The following is a 19475-nucleotide window of genomic DNA, read 5'->3' on the forward strand; positions in this document are numbered from 1 at the left end:
TTACTCTTTTTCAATATACTTTTTTAACTAATTTATTTTTTTCTTGTTTTTTTTTAATTAATAATTTTTACTAGTTTTTTTCCTATCACTGTTACCCCTTACTCTTGGTCGGTAACTGTTTTTTTATTGTTTTCATATTAGTTTATTATCATTTTTTTTAAATACTCTTGTTTTGTTATTTAGTTTCTTTTACTTTTATTATCACTGTTACCCCTTCTAACCCTTACTTTTGTTCAGTAAGTTTTTTTTAATTTTACTTTTTATTTTATATTTTTATGTTTTTTTTTCTCAGGGTTTGTGCGCGTCAGGCTAAATCAGACTAAGTCAGGCTAGATCAGTTTTTTAAAAATAGTTGAAAAACGTCAAGCTAAATCAGTTTTTTATTTAAAAATTTAAGAATATCAATTTTTCTCAGTTCAAATGCTTGAAAATTTTTGATTAAAACATTTGAGAAATCTTTTTAAGATCAAATTGAGATGTGAATTTATTTCTAAATAAAAATTTAGTTATTAAAGACAAAATCAGTTAGTATTTGTAAAAATAAATGCTTAAAACCGTTTGTTGAATCTCTAAAATTTTTTTAAGAATCTTCATTATTTTGAGTAGATGATGTACGTTATAATTATGAAAATTCATTAAACAAATACAGTTTAAACATTATAGTTTATTCAACAACTTAGCTGTTTGTTTGAATTTTAATACCCGTGTGTAGTTTCATTTTAAATTTTAATAAAACACAACAATATACGTTGTTTTAATATAAATCTTCTGGTTATAATGTTTTTACTTAGTGATTAAGGGCATAGGGGGGGTCCACCTTGATTTTTACAAGTAGATCTTATTTTATAGCGTTTTATCCAAGCTATCAGACATTTTTAACCGTTTAAAAAAATTCAAAATATTTTTTGAGATATGTGCAGTCAAAGTTGGTGACCTCAATAGGTTCCTAATGGAAGGCGCAAACTAAAAACGCAACAAAAGACCATTTCACTAAAAATCTATCTCCTCCTTAATTATTTAAACAATCTTCAAATTTTCACAGAAAATATATTATTAAATTTTAAAAAGAATGAATGCAGGAATTTTTTTAATTTAGAAAAATAAAATTTTTATGAAAAAAAAACCACCTATTTTTTTGTTTTTTTTATCTAAAATTTATATTTTTTAATATTTTTAAAATTCCAACATTCAAAGTCTTTTACACTATAAAAGGAACGTTTCCTGAAAATTTGAGGTCTCTATCTCAAAAATGAAGGAGAAAATAGGTCTTTAGTGATTTTTTAAATTTTGAAAAAATTGACCTTGAAAAACTTGTGGTCCATACGTTTGTATCGGAAACTTTTTATAAAAATTACAATATCTCAAAAGTTAAATAATATTTTTTAATTCTATAAAAACTAGTTTGTTAGTTGAACTAGTTTGTAGTTTGTATTTTAAGCTTGCATATAAGATCCAATGTTATTTTTAGTAAAAAAAAAGTTGGACCCCCCTATGCCCTTAATTAAATTGTTATTGTTTATTGAAAAAAAAAATGCTCAAAAGGTTTGGTCTGAGGACCTGGTGTATAAAAAACCTTTCAGTTATCAAGTAATACACCAGAATAGTTTAATGTCATTCCTGGGAATTGAACAATTGTGTTTAGTAATACATATTAGACTTTTTCACTAGTAATAGATTAGATACAACACTTATTTTAAAACTTATTACAAATTTGTTATGTTAAGGGCATAGGGGGGGGGGGGGGGCTCAATCACCCTTTTCACAATTTAGTTTTATTTTATTGGGTAATAAGTAAGCTATGAGTTGCTTTTTGCAGATTTTTAAAGCTTAAAATATTTTTGAGATGAAGCTGATTGAAGTCGGAGACTATAATAGTACTAATCAAAACCCCTCAATACCTAAAATGACTCCTAAAGGGGATTTTCCTTACTTTGAAAAAATGTCAGGCTAAATTGGTCTCAGTCAGGCTAAATGAAAAAAAAATTTGCGCATGAAACATGTTTTCTTTATTATGTTTATTTTTTACTCTTGTAAAAGCGACCCGTAGTGCCAAATTGTCTTTGTCCAAAAATGTTCTTTTGTGTAAAGTGTCTCTTTGTGCATGTTTGATCCTTTGTGCAAAAGTCATTGTGCATGTTTGACCCATTCCCATAAAAGACAGTGAAATTAAATAGTTATATCTATTTGTTTTTTACTTGTCATCTTATCATAAATAATTTAAAACTTTAGTTTTTTTTCCAAAAAAATAAGTTAGCAATAAACAGGGACTGTTTTTTTTAATAGTTTTGTTTTGTGTTTTTACTATTAATTAGTTTTTGTTTACTTGCAGTAGTTGCAATTGTGGCAATAAAGTACAGCCAAAAATTACTGAGCATAACATTTGTTTTTGACAACTTTGCTTTTTGTGTTTAATTAACAAATTAAGTGATAGCATCTGAATTCTGAATATATAAACTCATATAAAAGTTAAGCACCATATATGAAAAAGTATTTTTTGTTAAAGAAATCAAAGATGATTAAGTAGGTTTAATTAAAATTGTAAAAAAAAAAATTAAAAGACCAAGTTCAAAAGTACTAAAATAAGTATACTGTACTATTTCAAAAAACTTCTTTAAACTATTATAAAAAATATTTAAAAAGAAAATATATGCTCATGTAGGTCTAGTTAATAAGATTACAATTGTATAGTATATTTTTTTATTAAAAAAATAATTTACAATAACTAATAATTATTATAATTTTAGCTGTCAGAATTTAAATCCCTGAACTAGACTGATATAAATATTTATTGTTTAAAAACAAATTGTACAGTAATCTTCCTTTATTCTACCAACATATGTTTCTGTGTGTCAACGAATCAACACACTTCAACTAGGTTCTGTAAAAAAATAATTACTTTAATGAGAGAATAGAAGGATAGAACAAAGTAGGTGTATACATGTTTTACCGTCGTTGAGTTTTATTGAATTTTGTTGATTCACTATCTAATGGTTGATGTTTTATTTTTGTTCAAAATGGATTACATAAAAACTAAATTAATGATCTTTGCAGTATAAATTAAATAGTTTAAATAACCTCGTTTACATTGTGACCGTAATTATTAGTTGCAATGAATTTATTTTTCATTAGTTAACAACAATAAATTTTGAATCAGTTATCTTTCCCATTAAAGTGAGTAGTTCGTTTATATTATAATTTGTTGTTTTGTTGTGTAATTTACCTTACTTTACTTATTTTAAACTTAATAATCATAAATATTATATAGTTTTATAACAGTCGGATTTAATATTAAGTATTTTACCTATTAATGACTATTATCTGTAGAATATATCTTATTTCAATGAAAACATATATACACCTACTTTGTTCTATGCTTCCATTCTCACATTACAGTAATTATTTTTTTTTACAGAACCCAGTTGAAATGTGTTGATTTGTTGACACACAGAAACATATGTTGGTAGAATAAAGGAAGATTACTGTATAATTTGTTTTTATTTATATTCCAGTGAAGTTACTTCACTAGGATCTTTTGTTAGCAAACAATTAAAACTATATTTTGAACAGTTATTTATTGTTTAGTTATTTTTTCAAACTTCTGTTTGACAATTCTTAATTTATGGATTATTTATTCCCTGTCCTTACTGTTATATAGTTGGAGATTTTAAAGTTTAAGATACTTTGTGATAATGGTTTGTAAGCACAAAATATTTTGACCTTATATAATTAATTATTATATTTTTACATTGAATAAACTGTTATAGATAGTACTAACGCCTGTGTAGTTGCAAGTTAAATTTCATGATGAACTTTTCAAAAGTACAGTTTAAGTTAATTTTATAATTATTGTATTTGATATACATGGACATAAAAATTTGTTTTAAAAGTTAAAGAAAAATTATAATGTTTTTGGCAAATATTAATATATAGTTTTTATTTAAGCAATTTATTTTATACCTGATCAATAAATTTTGAGACTTTTTTTTTTCTTTAAATTTTAAACAATTTTTTTTTATATTGATCAATAAATAAGGCTTATTTTAGGCATCTAAATTGTACTATTGTCTATAAATATAAAGATTTTATGTTACACGCATAAATATTTAAAAGAAAAATTTAATTTTTACTTGTTTTATTACAGGTTTATTAGTTAAAAAAATAATTAAACTTATGCATAAAACTTTTAATAACTTTTTTCTAGTTATTTTTAAATTACCAAGTTTTACTAAGAAGCTATCAACATAACATCAAAAGTTTTGGTTTGTTTTTTATTTATTTTTTAATTAAATTGGTATAGTTTATAATTTTCTAAATTTATTAGTTTATATTATAGCAGCGTTTCCCAAACTTTTTTCAAAAGGCCTTCTTTAAAGAAATTAAAACTAGCTATGGCCCCTTTCAACAAGACAACTCAAAAAACTATCATAAACAACGCCTAAAACTTTTATTTGCTCTTTATCATCAACTCAAGAATATCTAGTAAGTTTCAAACTATGGCCTTGTGGCCCCCATATATTCAGGATATTATTAAAACTCAGGCTGGCTCAGATTAGTTTTGATTTTTATTAAAAAAACTCTGCATAGTTTTAAGATAAAAAAAATGTCAGTAAATATTTTGCTTGATCTTGAATGAGATTTAGTTGATCTAGTTTGAATATTTTATTATTTTATATAACAAATTTTGTTAAAGAACTTGATTTTTACTGATTTTAAATTTGTCAGTTTTTACAGAGTTTTTTATCATTCTAAGATGTTTTAAGCACTTTGCCTAGCTCTTTTAAATACTTTTATTTTTATACATTAGAAACTTTTTTAAGGGTTTCAAGAGAACTAAAGATGAATCAAGACATTTTTTTGACTCATAGAGTGGCAACCCTTGGTTTATTAAATTCTAGTTTTAGCTGATTTTTTCATTTCATTATTATGTTATATTTGTATACATTATAACATTTTACTTTGTTACACTTATTTTATATGTTTTTATATTATTTAAATTGTTATTTAAACTGATTTTGTTCTAAAATTATTAATACAAACCTGTATTATTTAAAACAAGACTAAACTTTTATTTACTCTATAGTTTCTGTAATGAATTTAACATCTTTTTAGATGGCAAAGGAACTAAGTAGATGGGCAATAATTGGAAAAAAAGGACAGATAAATTTGGTTGGTAATTTTTTTGAATTATTTTTAACTGATTTTTAATAAATTCACTCTTTTTTATTAAAAATAATTTACATGTTAAATTTTAAGAAATTTTATTAGTTTTTACTTATTTTATATAAATTTTTTTGATAAATTTAATAATTTTTAGGTCGGTTACAACAATAATAATGATCTTTACCAAACATCCAGAATTGTTGATATCAGAGGTCCTCTAAAGGTTATCACTTTCAGCGGTTAGTATTTGTTTGATTTTAAAGCTATAATTATAATTAAAGTTTTATTAATATATATTTTTTATGAATATTAAAATTGGCCCTTAAATGTTAACTTTAGTATACTTTTACAAAAAACAAAATATTGATAAACATAGGGGCTAATCTCTTTTTTTAAAGTCTTCTTAAAGTTTTTTTGTTTTTGATATGAAAAATTAGCTACCAAAAGTTTTCAAATGTTTTAAATTTATTTCATACATTAAGGGCATGAAGGGTCCACATTATATTTTACAAGTTGATCTTATCTTGTAGAGTTTAATCTGAGCTATTACACAATTTTAACCGCTTAAAAAAATTCAAATTAATTTTTGAGATATAACCAATCAAAGTCGGTATTCTCAATAAGTATATTATGTAAGTATAAGTGTGTTTGTTTTTAAATTTATAATTTATAATTCGAGCTAAAAATATAATTTTTCATGAAGATTTACAATTGCTCCTAATTGTTTACTATAGCACACTGTCACAAAAAACTAAGTATTGATAATTGTGGAGGTTATTTATTTCTTTAAAAGTCTTTAAAGCAGGGTTACAAGTTGATTTTTAGTGATTTCTACTGTTTTAATTCACTCCTCCCATATAAGCTACCAGTTGTAATCTCTGATTTTAAGGTGTTATATCTCAAAATGTATTTGAAAAAAAATTTAAAATCTGTGAAACAGAATTTGTAGCTTACTTAAAGCTCTACCAAATAAAATAAAGTTGTAAAAGGTGTTTAACTCCCCATGCCCTTGAGAAGGCGTTGAATAAATTTACATTTTTACTGCAATAATTCAAATTTTGTGGTTACCATTAGCAAGTTAATAATTTGATTAATTATTAGATTAATATTTTTTTTCAGTATAAATACTAAAATAATGGCATATGGGGGGTCCAACATTTTTTTTTATTAAAAATAGCATTGGCTTACATAAAACTTTCAAGTACAAACTAAAAGCCAGTTTTTATAGAATTGAAAAATCTTATTTATTTTTTGAGATATTTTAATTTTGGTATAAATTTTCCAATACAAACATATGGACTGCACATTTGTTGGGACCAATTTTCTTGGATACTTAAAAATCACTAAAAATCTATCTTCTCTTTCATTTTTTGAGCTAGAGACCTCAAACTTTCAGGAAATGTTCCTTTTATAGTTTTAAATACTTTGAATGTTGCAATTTTTAAAATATCAGAAAAGAAAAATTTTAGATAAAAAAACAAAAAATAGGTAGTTTTTTTTAATAAAAAAATTGTTTTTTAAAATTAAAACAAATCTTGCATTCAATCTTTTGAAAGTTTAATACTAAACTTTCTGTGAATATTTGAAGAAGATTGGTTAAAAAATGAATAAGAAGATAGATTTTTGGTGAAATAGTCTGTTTTTGTGTTTTTGGTTTGCAGCTTCCATTAGGAACCTATTAAGGTCACCAACTTGATTGCTTATATCTCAAAAATTTGGAAATTTTAAAAGCGGTTAAAAATGTCTGGTAGCTCAAATAAAACTCTATAAAATAAAATCAACTTGTAAAAGTCAAAGCGGACCCTCTATGCCCTAAATATAAGTATAAGTAATAGATTTACAAGGTAAACAGTACAATTTTGAGAAGTTGAATAAACCAGGGCTGCCAAAAAACCTGGAATTAAACGTTTTGGGCAGCCCTGGTTTATTCAATTAAACATGTAATTTGAAAAATTGAAAAAAGCATGGAATTCTGAACAAAAATTTATAAAAAACCTTGGAAAAACAATTTCAATGTTTTACATGTTTTGTGATAAAATTAAGAGCAGGTACAAAAGATCTAACATAAAAAAAAATTGAATCATTTAATATTTTATTCATAAAAATAACACATTTGAAGTAGCTTTACAGTATCTCTTCTATGTTATGATACTATTTAAGGCAGTTTTTTAAACTTAAGCTTAATTTTATACTAAAAATGGACTAAAAAACTTGAATTTTAAAACCTGAAGAAAATTCAGAAAACCTGGAAGAAATTTACAAAAAATCATTGGCAACCTTAGTAAACTAAACAAATTTGGTATTTAAAAAAAGAATCAATAGTTGACATAGTATTTATTAGTATTTATGTATAGTAATGGGTTACTTAACAATTTAAAACTGGAAAATCAAATTCCAAAAATTCAAATTCTTAAATAACTGTTTAAGAGACTATATATCAAAAAGTAATATGTATTTTAAAATAAAAATACGTATTTAGGTTTAATTAATATCTACAAGCCTTTTTTCTTTTTTGTTTGCAAAATTATAAATATCTTTTGATAAAAAAAAATAACTGCATTAAAAAGATTTTTACCCATATCTCGAAAATAATTTTGAAACTATGCAAAAAAGAAACATTACTATTAAAAATTAGGTTATCAAAAACACCAACAAACGTATCTTTTGATACATACATTACTTTTTGAGTTCAGGATATTTTTTTTTAAGGATTTGAATTGTCTGAATTTAAATAGTATTGACGCAGGTGTTTACTTTGCGCGATTGCGTACCTCTATAATTGCATACTTTGCGCAAAAGTTTCTTTTTGTGCAAAAGTCACACCCACCCAAGCAACTGATTGTAAGACTCAAAGCAGCTATATCTTAAAATTAGTTTAATTATATTAAGACTATTAAAAGCAACTTGTACTTTACTTAAAACTCTACAAGTTAACATATATTTATAAAAAAAGTTGTTAATCTTCTAAGCCCTTAAAATAATTTCTTAATAATTTTCAGGAAGTGTTCCTTGATATATTTAGAAAATTCTGTCGGAAGGAATTTAAAAAAAAATAGAAATAAAAAAATTATATAAAAAATAAACAAAAAAAAACAGTTTTTTTTTTGTTTTTTTATTTTAAATTTTTTTTTATTTTTTTTTTAAAATTTCTTCCGACAGAATTTTCTAAATACTGCAAGGAACATTTCCTGAAAATTTGAGGTAGTTATCTCAAAAAACGTAGGAGGAGATAGATTTTTAGTGATTTCTAGTTATTTGCCGTTTTAGTTTGCGCCTCCCATAAGGATTCTATTGTTGCCTCCGACTTTGATCGGCTATATCTCAAAAATTATTTTGAATTTTTCAAATCTGTAAAAAGCATCTTGTAGCTTAGTAAAAACTATATAAAATAAGATCAAAAACCAAAAAAGGTGTTTACCCCCCCTATGCCCTTAATAGATACTTTAAATGATTATAATAAAACTAATAGTTATTGAAGCATAAGTAAAAATTAAAAGTTTATAATAGTTGTTAATACAAATAAAAATAGTTTTTAGTTGGTTTATTATTACCATTTTTCACAGGTGAACAATACTAACTAATAGTCAAAATAAATAAAACTTGATGTTAACAAAAAAATATTTAATGTATTATTTTATTATAATTACAGGCGAGCAATACCAATTAAAAGGCAAGATTAACAAGCGTCTCACCAACCGCCTTCTCACTCCGAAATGGTTCAGCGCCAAATTCTCTCAGGGTTTTCCCCTCACCTGGAAGTTATTACTCAATGATCACAAGTGGGATTCCAAAATTGACAGGTAGAATTGGTTTTATTGAAATATGTAAAAAGCAACTTGTAGTTTAACTCAACAAAATGACATCAATTTGTGAAAAAAATGTTATTGCTCTATGCAAGCTTTATTTTCAATTGAACAAATTTAATAAACAATTTATAATTATTATTAATAAAGTAAGTGAAGAACTGTTAGAATAGTTATAATTGCTATTAGTACAAATAAAATTTGATACACTTGATACAATATATAACTGTTCAAAAATATAGATTTAATCGTTTGCTAACAAAAGATCTTAGTGAAACAAGTTCACTGCAATAAAAATAAAAACAAATTATACAGTAATCATCCTTTATTGTACCAACATATGTGTCTGGACCAAAAATATATATTTAATATTAAAATGAAACCTTGTAAAGTAAAGTAAAGTTTAAGTTTAATAGTAAAGTTTAACTGGTGGAGGACTATTGACCAAAACTTAAAAAAAAACTATTAATATAATTGATACAATACATACTTATATTAAGTTCTAAAGAGTTATTTAATAGTAAAATGAAACCAACAGGGACTTTGTGGACTTCAAGGACGAGACGGCCCAGTTCAAAACAAGGAGGCAGAAAGAAAATGCCAGGCCTACAAACAAATTGAGAAGCGCGAAAAAACAAGATACAAACCCAGTGGTCCGAAAAAACGTGAAGGCATTGAAGGAAAAAGCTGGCAGGAATGTTGTTAGAGAAAAACTGAGACCTGTTAGACCTGGTAGGAAATTGTCAAAAACTAAAGCTGCTCAAGAAAAGAATGCAGGAGTTGTTTCTACTGACAAGTCTGTACCAAGTAAAGTGACTAAAAGCGTGAGAGTTGTTAGGAATGAAGAAAAAACTAATACTCCAGAAATTTCTGCCAGGAAAAAAGTTGCAGTTTTGAAAAACGCAAACACAGAACCATCTGAAACAGAAGCAACAGCGCCTTGTGAAAAAGACAAAGTTTCTGAAAATTGTAAAAAGCAAAAAGAAGTTCCGAGGACTCCAGTTCGAACGAGAAGCAAGAGCAGAAAGTGCCTGACCAACGCGTTCAGTGAAATCGCAGTTGATGCGAGCGAAAAGCAAAGCAGGAAGAGAAAGCAAGTTGAAAGCAATGCTCCGGTTCGCAAGACTACCAGGGCTCCAAAGCCGACTTCGAAACATTTGAAATTTTTTAATTTTGGAAAATTAAAAAAAAAATCTGCAGCAAAGTCGAAAAAATCTTCAAAATCTCTTACTGGGAAGGAAACAACTGAAGTGACGCCTGAAGTAGAAACAAAGTCAAAGCAAAAAACAAGAAAGTCGGCTGATGAAACTGTAAGAGATAGTTTTATTAGAAGCGAACCCATGGATGAAGAAGCAAGTCACTTAATGGATCAAACAACTCCCTTTGAGATCAGTGGAGTGAATAACGCTGACAGTTCAAGTGAAGTTACAAGAACTAGAAGATCAACGAGAACTTCAAGTGTAAGTACTTCGTCGGAAAGCAGGCAGTCTTCAATTGTAGTCACCCCGACAAAAGTATTCACCAAACTGGGATCTTCTTTGCAAAATTCTAGAAAGTCGGATCTTGAAAGCAGTGAAGCGGAACCGAATGATTCGTTAATGAAGCGACCAATCACTGCGCCTAAAAGTAGAACCTCGACTAACAGGTACCCACAGAAGAAAAGTCAGGATAGGTTTGTGACACCCGTGAAAATGACTCCAAAGAACAAGAAAAAGATTCAGTGGACCAGCACCGCTAAGAAGCCGGATAAAACTGACAAAGTCGTCAGAAAATCGGGGGATCAGCAGATTGCGAAGGTGACGGCTAAACGAGGAACCCAGAAGCATCTCAAGCAGGTCAGAGAGGCCAGGAAGCAGATGGACTTCAGTGATAAAGGTAAAACACTTTACTTGATTTTTTTAGTTAATATTTTATTAAGTTTTTCAGGAAGTAAACTTTGAGTATGAAGCTAGGGTTGCCACTCGGTCAGGAAAAGTCAGGTAAAATTTTAAAAAATGACAAAAGTCAGGAAAAGTCAGTTAAAAATGGGTAGTTTTGAAAAAAAGTCAGGAAAAGTCAAGAAATTTTTCTCAGCTTGATCAGTGGCAACCATGATGAAGCTAAATATTATTTTCTGTGGCGGTTTGATGACAATTTTTAGATAATAACAAAATAAATGCTTCTGTTTGAGATGCTAATAGTTTTAGTAAATCCACTCTTAGGTCAAAATGTATAGTGTTTAATATCTAAGATATAACTGCTAGCATGTACTAGGTTAATGTTATGGTGTAAAAAAATGAGTTTTTAATATTTCGAATTTAGAAATTACATTTTTACATTTGACATTTTTCTCTTAAAGTATACAACATTTTAATTACTATCAAGACTTTTTGGTTCTGATTATGGACTGAAAAATTAAATTCAAGGTGTTTAGTAGAAGTTAATGGTTTGAGACTACGGGTCAAAGGTGTCTAGGGTTAAAGTGTAATGAGGGCAATTTAAAATTATCCGTTCAAAAGCGACTTTTATGAGACTAAAACTTTTCTATGAAGACTTTTTTCTTATATTTTTGTACGTAAATAGATTAATGCAAATTTAGGGTTGCCACTATATCTGGAATCCTGGAAAAACCTGGAACTTGAAAATTTAGGCAAAAATAACCTGGAATTTAAGAAATTTTGAAAAAAAACCTTGAAAAACCTGGAATTTGACAATTTAGGCAAAAATAACCTGGAAAAACCTGGAATTTAAGAAATTTTGAAAAAAACCTTGAAAAACCTGGAATTTTGAACAAAAAACCTGGAAAAACCTGGATTTTTTAAGAATTTTTAAATTTCAGTTTGCCTCTAATAATTTATCATATAGATAAAAAAAAAATTGTCATCACCAAAAATTTTTTATCAAAAAACACGTTTTAAGTAGCTTTACAGTACCTTTTCAATCTTTTTATACTATTTAACACAGTTTCTAACCTTAAATTTAACTTTAAACTAAAAATGGATCCAAAAATGTGTACTTTTAAAAACCTGGAAGAAATTTGAAAAACCTGGAAATTTTTTTTTAAAAACGAGTGGCAACCCTGTTATCTATTCGCGACTGGTTTCCGTGGCAAAAATTGCGACCTTTTCAAGCAAAAATAAAATATTAAACTGCATATAACAATGTTAATTATTTATACTGTTATTTAAAAAATTATTCATGTGTGAAAGTTATAAACAAAAACTAAAATGTTGCATATTCGAAAATTTAAGCATGTCAGAGTATAATTAGGTAAAACTGGTAGTAGTTTTTTAAAACGAATTGTCTAAAGTTGTGATTTTAAGCCAAGATTACCAAGTTTTACCTAATTATACTCTGACATGCTTGAATTTTCGAATATGCAACATTTTATTTTTTGTTTATAACTGTCACGCATAAATAAATTTTGAATAACAGTATAAATAACTAACATCTTTATATGCAGTTGAATAATTTATTTTTGCTTGAAAAGATCGCAATCTCTTGCCACCGAAACCGGTCGCGAATATACAATTTGCATAAATCTATTTAAATAAGCTCTTTACATCCCAGCAAATTGAGCATTCTTTTTTAGTTAAGGCAAATAACTATACACTTTTGTAGGAATAAAATTTTACAAGCAGATCAAAACTGCTCTGTTGAATATTTCTAGTTTTCTAGCTGTTTTTAGTTTCACATGTTTTACAAACAGTTCAAGACTTGTTTTTTGTAAAGAATTTTCAATTTGTTGTATGTTTTACATGTTTCTACACATTGATACACATGTGTTTTACAAACAGGTCAGGATTTCTTCTCCATGATGTCAGACTCGGATCAGTTCAACGAATCGAGTGACATGTTCGCGCCTATAGAAGACGAGCACTGCGTTTCCATGACTCCCATCAGCAAGACCAGGGACCTGCAGTCGAGGTTGGGAACCGAGTTTAATGAGTCAACTGATACCGAAGACTACAGCATGAAAGTTGGTGTTTATTGAATTTTATTTAAGTTTTTCTATTACATGAGTATTTTAAGGGCATAAGGGCGATAAAACACTTTTTTTAGTTTTATTTTTTACGTAAATAAGCTACTGATAGTTTTTACCTTTTGTTAAAATTCTAAATTATTTTCGAGATATATGCCATCAAAAATTAGAAAGTTCCATATTTTTTCAATGGAATGTGCAAACTAAAAATGTGAAAATAGAATATTTCTTTAAATGGATATCTACTGAAAAGGTTTTCGATATCAACACCTCAAAATTTCTGAAAATGTCCGTTACAATAATTAAAAAAAGATGTTGTACATACTTTAAAAATTTTAAACCAAGATATATTTTTCCATCCTTTCATGAAATAAGGTTTTTTTAGTTTATATTTAAACTTTTTTATTATGCTACTACAATTTTTCTTAATATTGCAAGGAAAATTTTCTGAGATTTTGAGGTGTTTATACCAAAAATCGCTTTTGCAATTTGGGGAAAGGTCAAAGGCAGTCAGATAGTTCAACGCCTTTTATTGACTTTTAAACATTGGCGTTTTTCTAGCAAAGATCTTAGGGGAAAACAATTAGTTACCTTTAATCTAATGGAACGTGACTCGGCCGTTGCTAAACTCGTCTTGCCAGGGATTAAAAAATTCAAAATTTTTACCTGGTAATTTAGTTTAGACTTTTGTTTATTTTTTTTATTCATATATATTTGTATGTATGAATACTGTATGTGGGTGGGTGTCATTTTTGCACAAATAATCACTTTTGCACGAGTGTCACTTTTTCACGAGTGATCACTTTGACCCTAACTTAAAAACTGACCCTAAACCTAACTCTGACTCTAACCCTGTGATAAAAAAAAGAATTTTTCGTTCAAAAGTCACTTCGCACAATACAGTCCCAATATTTTGAACATTTAAACAGTTTAATTGCAGGTATAGGTAAGGGGTCCAACATTTTTTACAAAAATTAACATTGACTCTTATTTCGATGAAGAGTATACACTATAAGATACTTTTCATAGAACAAAATAATTCAATTACATTTAAGATTTAATAAGTTTTGTGAAGCATGATACAACCCTTTGAAACAAAAATTTTCAAAGCAGATTTTCTTAGAACTTTGAAAAGCTTACAAAAATCTATCTTCTTCATCATTTTTCCAGCAATTTAATTCAAGTTGTCAGAAAATGTACTATATAATATTACAAACAACTCATAGGCCGCAGTTTTAGAAAAAAAGCCGTAAAAAATTATGGACAAAAAAAAAAAATTTGTTTATATTTTATATATTAAGAACAGCTTGTAGGAAGCGAATTTTGAGAAATAAACTGTAAAAAAATTATAGCAAAAGTTAAAAAAAAAAGTTTTATTTTTTATAATTTTTTTTTTTTATGAAAAAAAAATCTTACAAGCTGTTTAAAATTTGTTGAAGATTTCGAAAAAGTTTTGAAACAACTGCTCAATAACTGAAGGAGGAGACAGATTTTCAGTGAAATAGACTATTTTTCCCCTTTTAGTTTGCGCCTCACATAAAGAACCTATTAAAAGCTCTAACCTGATGGCCTCTATCTCAAAAGCTACTTTGAATTTTAAAAAGCGGTAAAAAGTTACAAGAAACTTATCTAATTATATAAAAAATAAGACTAAACTTGAAAAAGTGTTTTACCCCCTTATGCCCTTAAGCTTAATTCTATAAATAGGATATATTTAAATTAAAAAGAATATTTACATTGAAAATAAATAAAACTTATAATAGTTATACTTTTTAGTTTTAATATTTTTATTTTGTACTTTAAAGCAAGATATATTCAGTTATAATCCCTAATATATTTTATTAATTTATTTTAAATATTTTTGTTTTGTACTTAAAGCAAGATATATTCAGTTATAATCCCTAATATATTTTATTAATTTATTTTAAATATTTTTGTATTTTGTACCTAAAGCAAGATATATTCAGTAATAACTCCTTATATATTTTATTAATTTATTTTAAATATTTTTGTTTTGTACCTAAAGCAAGATATATTCAGTTATAACTCCTTATATATTTTATTAATTTATTTTAAATATTTTTGTTTTGTACTTAAAGCAAGATATATTCAGTTATAATTCCTTATATATTTTATTAATTTATTTTAATTTTTTTTATTTTGTACTTAAAGCAAGATATATTCAGTTATAATTCCTTATATATTTTATTTATTTAGTTTTAAATATTTGTATTTTGTACCTAAAGCAAGATATATTTAGTTGTAACTCGTTATCGCCAAGTGAAGACTCTGACTCTGATTGTAGGAAATATTTAAAAAAAGTTTGTTTATTTATTTATTAAATATTATACCGTTTTTTGAGTTCAACTCAAAAAAAAAAATTTTTATTTTTTTAAATATATCTTAACTTTTTATTCTCGAAAAATGAAACTAAAAAAGTATTTGAATATTATTTTACTAAAATTTAAGTTTTTTAAAATATTCAAGTAAAAGTATTTATTAAAGATTGTCATAGAGTTTTTATAGTAAAGTTTTTATTTCTGCCTCAAAATAAAGTTGGATCTGTATTTTAATATCTCATATTTGTTTAATGATTCTTTATCATATTTTTAATTTTAATTTTTTTTTTATAAAGTGTTTAATTTTTGTAGAAATATTATAACATGATTCAAAAAGAAAAAAATCCCAAGCACCTACTAAAAATCTATATATAAAAAAAATATTTTTAATAAATGTGATTTAATAAAGCACATTTCTACTTTAAGATAATTTTTTAATATGATAAATCATTATTTTCTTTGCGTTTTTTAATGATAGGTTTGCCAAAAATTTTGGAAACCTGGAAAAACCTGGAATTTGACGAGAAATTTTCAAAAAAAATACTGAAAAAACCTGGAATTTTGAACAATACTAACATGTTAATTAAAAAATTTCGATTTGACACAAAAAAATATCATACAGATTAAAAAAAAATGTTGTCATCATCAAAATTTTTTTATTAAAAACACATTTCAAGTATCTTTACAGTATCTTTTTTATGTTTTTGCACTGTTTAACACAGTTTTTTACCTTAAACTTAAAACTTAAAATAGACTCAAAAATGAATACTTTAAAAAACCTGGAGGAAATTTTTAAAACCTGGAGAAAACTTGCCAAAAACATTTGGCAACCCTGTAATAGTGAATGGAATTTTAAAGATGGTATTTTCAGCGTTGTATATTTCCATTTCCTTATATAACGCAAAATATTGTTAATTTTTTAACCAGGCTTATATGATAAAACCACCAATTTTTGTTTATAACATGAATTTTACTTTGTTTGGTGTATAACTTTTTACAAGGAATTTTGATTTATTTGAAAAACCGACTAGTTTTTTTTTGAGCATAATTTTTTTTTGTTTTTATTTTCGCTAACAATTTTCTTCTCAAATTTCTTTTTAAATTATGTCAATTACTTTTAGTGTTATTAGATATTAAAGTTTGATTAACGGTAATTATCTTATATTGTATATTTTTCATTTTATCATAAACATACATTTGCAAGTAACAACTTAGAAAGAAAAAAAAATAATGCAAATAATTTAATTAATAATAATAATAAACAAACACCTGTGGCTCAAAGCAGACCTAAATTTTAAGTAACAAATAATTAAAATAAATAATAAATTTAAACAGACTCCAGTTAGACGAAGTTATCCTAAAATGAATTTAACTGATTCTCAAATCGAAAGAGCCGATAAGGAAGTACAGCGAGTTTTGAACGCGAGAAAAAAGAAGAAAAAAGTTGAAATCAAAAGTGGTTTGTTTGTTTTATTTTTGTTTATTTTTGTTTTAAATGCGAAAAAATAAATAAATTTGTTTATTTATAAGTGGTTTGTTTGTCTCTATTTATAAATACCTTTTTAACATGAAAAATAAGTTGTTTGTTTTATGTACAAAAAATTTTTTTAACTAGGAATTTTTTATTATTATAAATTCATTTTTTGATTTCAATTTAAGCAAAGGTGTGTTTATTTATATGGTGAAATAATATATATATACATAAATTACTTTTGAAATAAACATTTTTAAGATCGAAGTGTATTAAAAATTCAAAAAGTTTATTAATATTAATTAAGTTAAGTTTAACTTAAAGTTTCAATTTTTTTTTAATTAATAAATACTTTTTTAATAAAACTTTTAGGTAAAAAACTGAAGCTTTCATAAATACAAATCAATTAAAAATAAATTTAATGACAATAATTAGTTTAAGTTTAACTTTTAGGTATTGAAAAACAATTCCAATAATTAAATAATATTAATTTAATTTTTAGGAAAAAAGCTGAAGAGAGCTTTCATAAATACAAAGCAACTGGACCGGAATTTGTTTAAAAATCCAGATTTCGAGAAAGACGACAATTCCAGTGAAGAAGAAGACAGCTATTTTGATTTTTAATTAATTAGATTTTTTGTGTGTTTATTGTCATTTTGAGAAAAAAATACCTCTTTTGATAAAAAATTTAGACAAAAAAAATGATGATTAGTAACTGCTCCAGTTGAAACAAAAGTTTTGCTGTTTGTTTTGCTGTCAGTTTAATATTTTGAAGTGTTTTTCAAAGAACTAGAAATGTGTTTTAAATCATTTGCAAAGAAAACAATTATCTCTAGTATTTGTTTTAGTGTTGTTTGTTTAAGATGGCTATTGTTTGTCTAAAAAAGTTTGAAATTGCTAATAGTTTATGTTTTGTACCATTCAAAACTTTTGTATTTATTTGAGATTAAAGTTAGAGTTTACTAAAAAAATTACTGGGAAAATAAAATGTTAAGTTTGAAATAGCTAAAGTTTAATTTTGTCTTCTTCTATTGCTTAAGATTTTAAACTTCTCATTTAGTAGAATTAATGTTCTAAAATCTTAGATATAAATCTCAAGCTTTTATTAAAACAATCATTTAAGCTAAATATCTTCTGTCGACTTAATACTTCTTTTATTGTAAATATACTCAGATTCACAATAAAAATTCTAGTTGCTTCTCAAAGCTTAAATTTAAAGAGTTTTCGTAGAAAATATTAAATTAGCTTTTTAGATTCTATTTATGCTTTCAAAAGCTTGCAAATTTTTTCCAAATATTTTTAATTCTGACAGTTTTGATGAATTATGAATCATACTTGATTTACTAAATAGCAGTAAAAACAAAACTGTTTTAAAAAGTTATTCCATTTTTTGAAGTATTCTGAATAAATTTGTGAAACTTTTTTACGATTTATAAGTTACCGTCTTATTTTAGCTATTGTACATTAATCTTAAACTTTTTATAAAGAAAATAAACTTATAGTTAATGTTAAAATTTCAAAGAAAAACTTTTTAAGTTTTTTTAGATTTATAGAATAGATAATAATTCTTGTACATTTTATGATGATTATTTTAATTTAGAAACTTTTTAAGTGTGCTAATACAAATATTAATTTTATTAAAGTAATTAACTAATGTGTTGTTAAATTTTATTGAGTTTTTTTTAACAGTTGTTGTATAAAAAATATTTTAGATGTATATATATAGTCACCTATCGCGAATCTACGCAATCTCGTTTAGTTACGCATTTTAGAATTCTCAAAAAATAACAACGGGAATAATTTTGAAAAGTTTAATGTTGTAAATTTATCTTATTTCTTTAGTTAGAAATATTTTTGTCTTTTATTATAACTTATTAAATAAAAATCTGAAAAACATAGAAAAGACTGATTTTTATCAAATTTGAGACATTTGCATTTTTAGTTTTTGCCTTCCATAACAAACCTATTGTTTAGAACTCTCTGCTCTTTATATTAAATCAATTATTAAGTCCTTTATGTCTCTAAATCAAGCAAGGTAAAATATTCATTTTCTCACAAGATCAAAAAGTCTCATTTCAACTCAATAAATCTCTTATATTTAGCTAATTTGTTCCTTATCCACTTAAGATTAAGTTTGTCTTATTAGATATTAGAGACAATTCTTTCTCTAATATCTTGCAAGAAAAGTTTTAACATAGATAGGCAAGGAACAAAATAGAAAAATAAACTTTATATAGACATAAATAATCTTTATAAAAAAACTTTTCACATATATGAAACAAAAAAGGAAAAGTCACCAGGAAAGTAGGAAAGTCATCATACTGTATCTGTTCAAATTTATTGTAGGAAAATAGCCAGTATACTTGCTTCTTCTCGTTTAGTTACCCACTTTTGCTGTGAACACAATGTGCCTAGATTCGTGAGAGGTAACTGTACTAAATTATCATTTTAAATAAGAATTGTTTATATACAATTATGCCCTATATTTTAGTTACAGTATATAACTTATTAAATATTAATATATAACATTTACTTAAGAAATATTATAAAAAAGTAATAAAGTTCAAATTAATAGCTAGTAGAGATTAGTCTCACTTTTAATAGTTCTACTAATATTTTTAATAAAATATTTTTAAAGTTATTTTTAATTTATAATGCTTTTTTTACACTACAAAACTACAATGATCTACAACATTATCTACAATGATGTTTAAAACATTTGACGTAATAAAGTTATACGA

The 19475-nt window shown here is 25.5% G+C and overlaps 1 protein-coding gene across 1 annotated transcript; it reads left to right on the forward strand.

Annotated features, from left to right (window-relative positions):
* Positions 1 to 4199: 4199 nt before the first annotated feature.
* LOC145829693 (uncharacterized) lies at positions 4200 to 17447 on the forward strand. The gene is made up of 8 exons (XM_082937548.1): positions 4200 to 4259; positions 5110 to 5166; positions 5315 to 5399; positions 8810 to 8960; positions 9502 to 10838; positions 12740 to 12921; positions 16599 to 16722; positions 17237 to 17447. Exons 2-8 carry the CDS (start codon positions 5110 to 5112, stop codon positions 17356 to 17358), a joined length of 2058 nt encoding a protein of 685 aa, XP_082793674.1. The 5' UTR covers positions 4200 to 4259; the 3' UTR covers positions 17359 to 17447.
* Positions 17448 to 19475: the final 2028 nt, after the last annotated feature.

This window comes from Thalia democratica, chromosome 2, assembly GCF_965202585.1.
Source record: "Thalia democratica chromosome 2, ktThaDemo2.hap1.1, whole genome shotgun sequence".
Taxonomy (NCBI): domain Eukaryota; kingdom Metazoa; phylum Chordata; class Thaliacea; order Salpida; family Salpidae; genus Thalia; species Thalia democratica.

What these genes read in the sequence shown, in the direction of transcription:
- LOC145829693 (XM_082937548.1), top strand. Translation starts at nt 5,110, where the DNA reads ATGGCAAAGGAACTAAGTAGATGGGCAATAATTGGAAAAAAAGGACAG. An exon ending in AAAAAGGACAGATAAATTTG is followed by an intron (nt 5,167 to 5,314) that starts GTTGGTAATTTT and finishes AATAATTTTTAG; the next exon opens with GTCGGTTACAACAATAATAA. An exon ending in CCGAAGACTACAGCATGAAA is followed by an intron (nt 12,922 to 16,598) that starts GTTGGTGTTTAT and finishes AAATTTAAACAG; the next exon opens with ACTCCAGTTAGACGAAGTTA.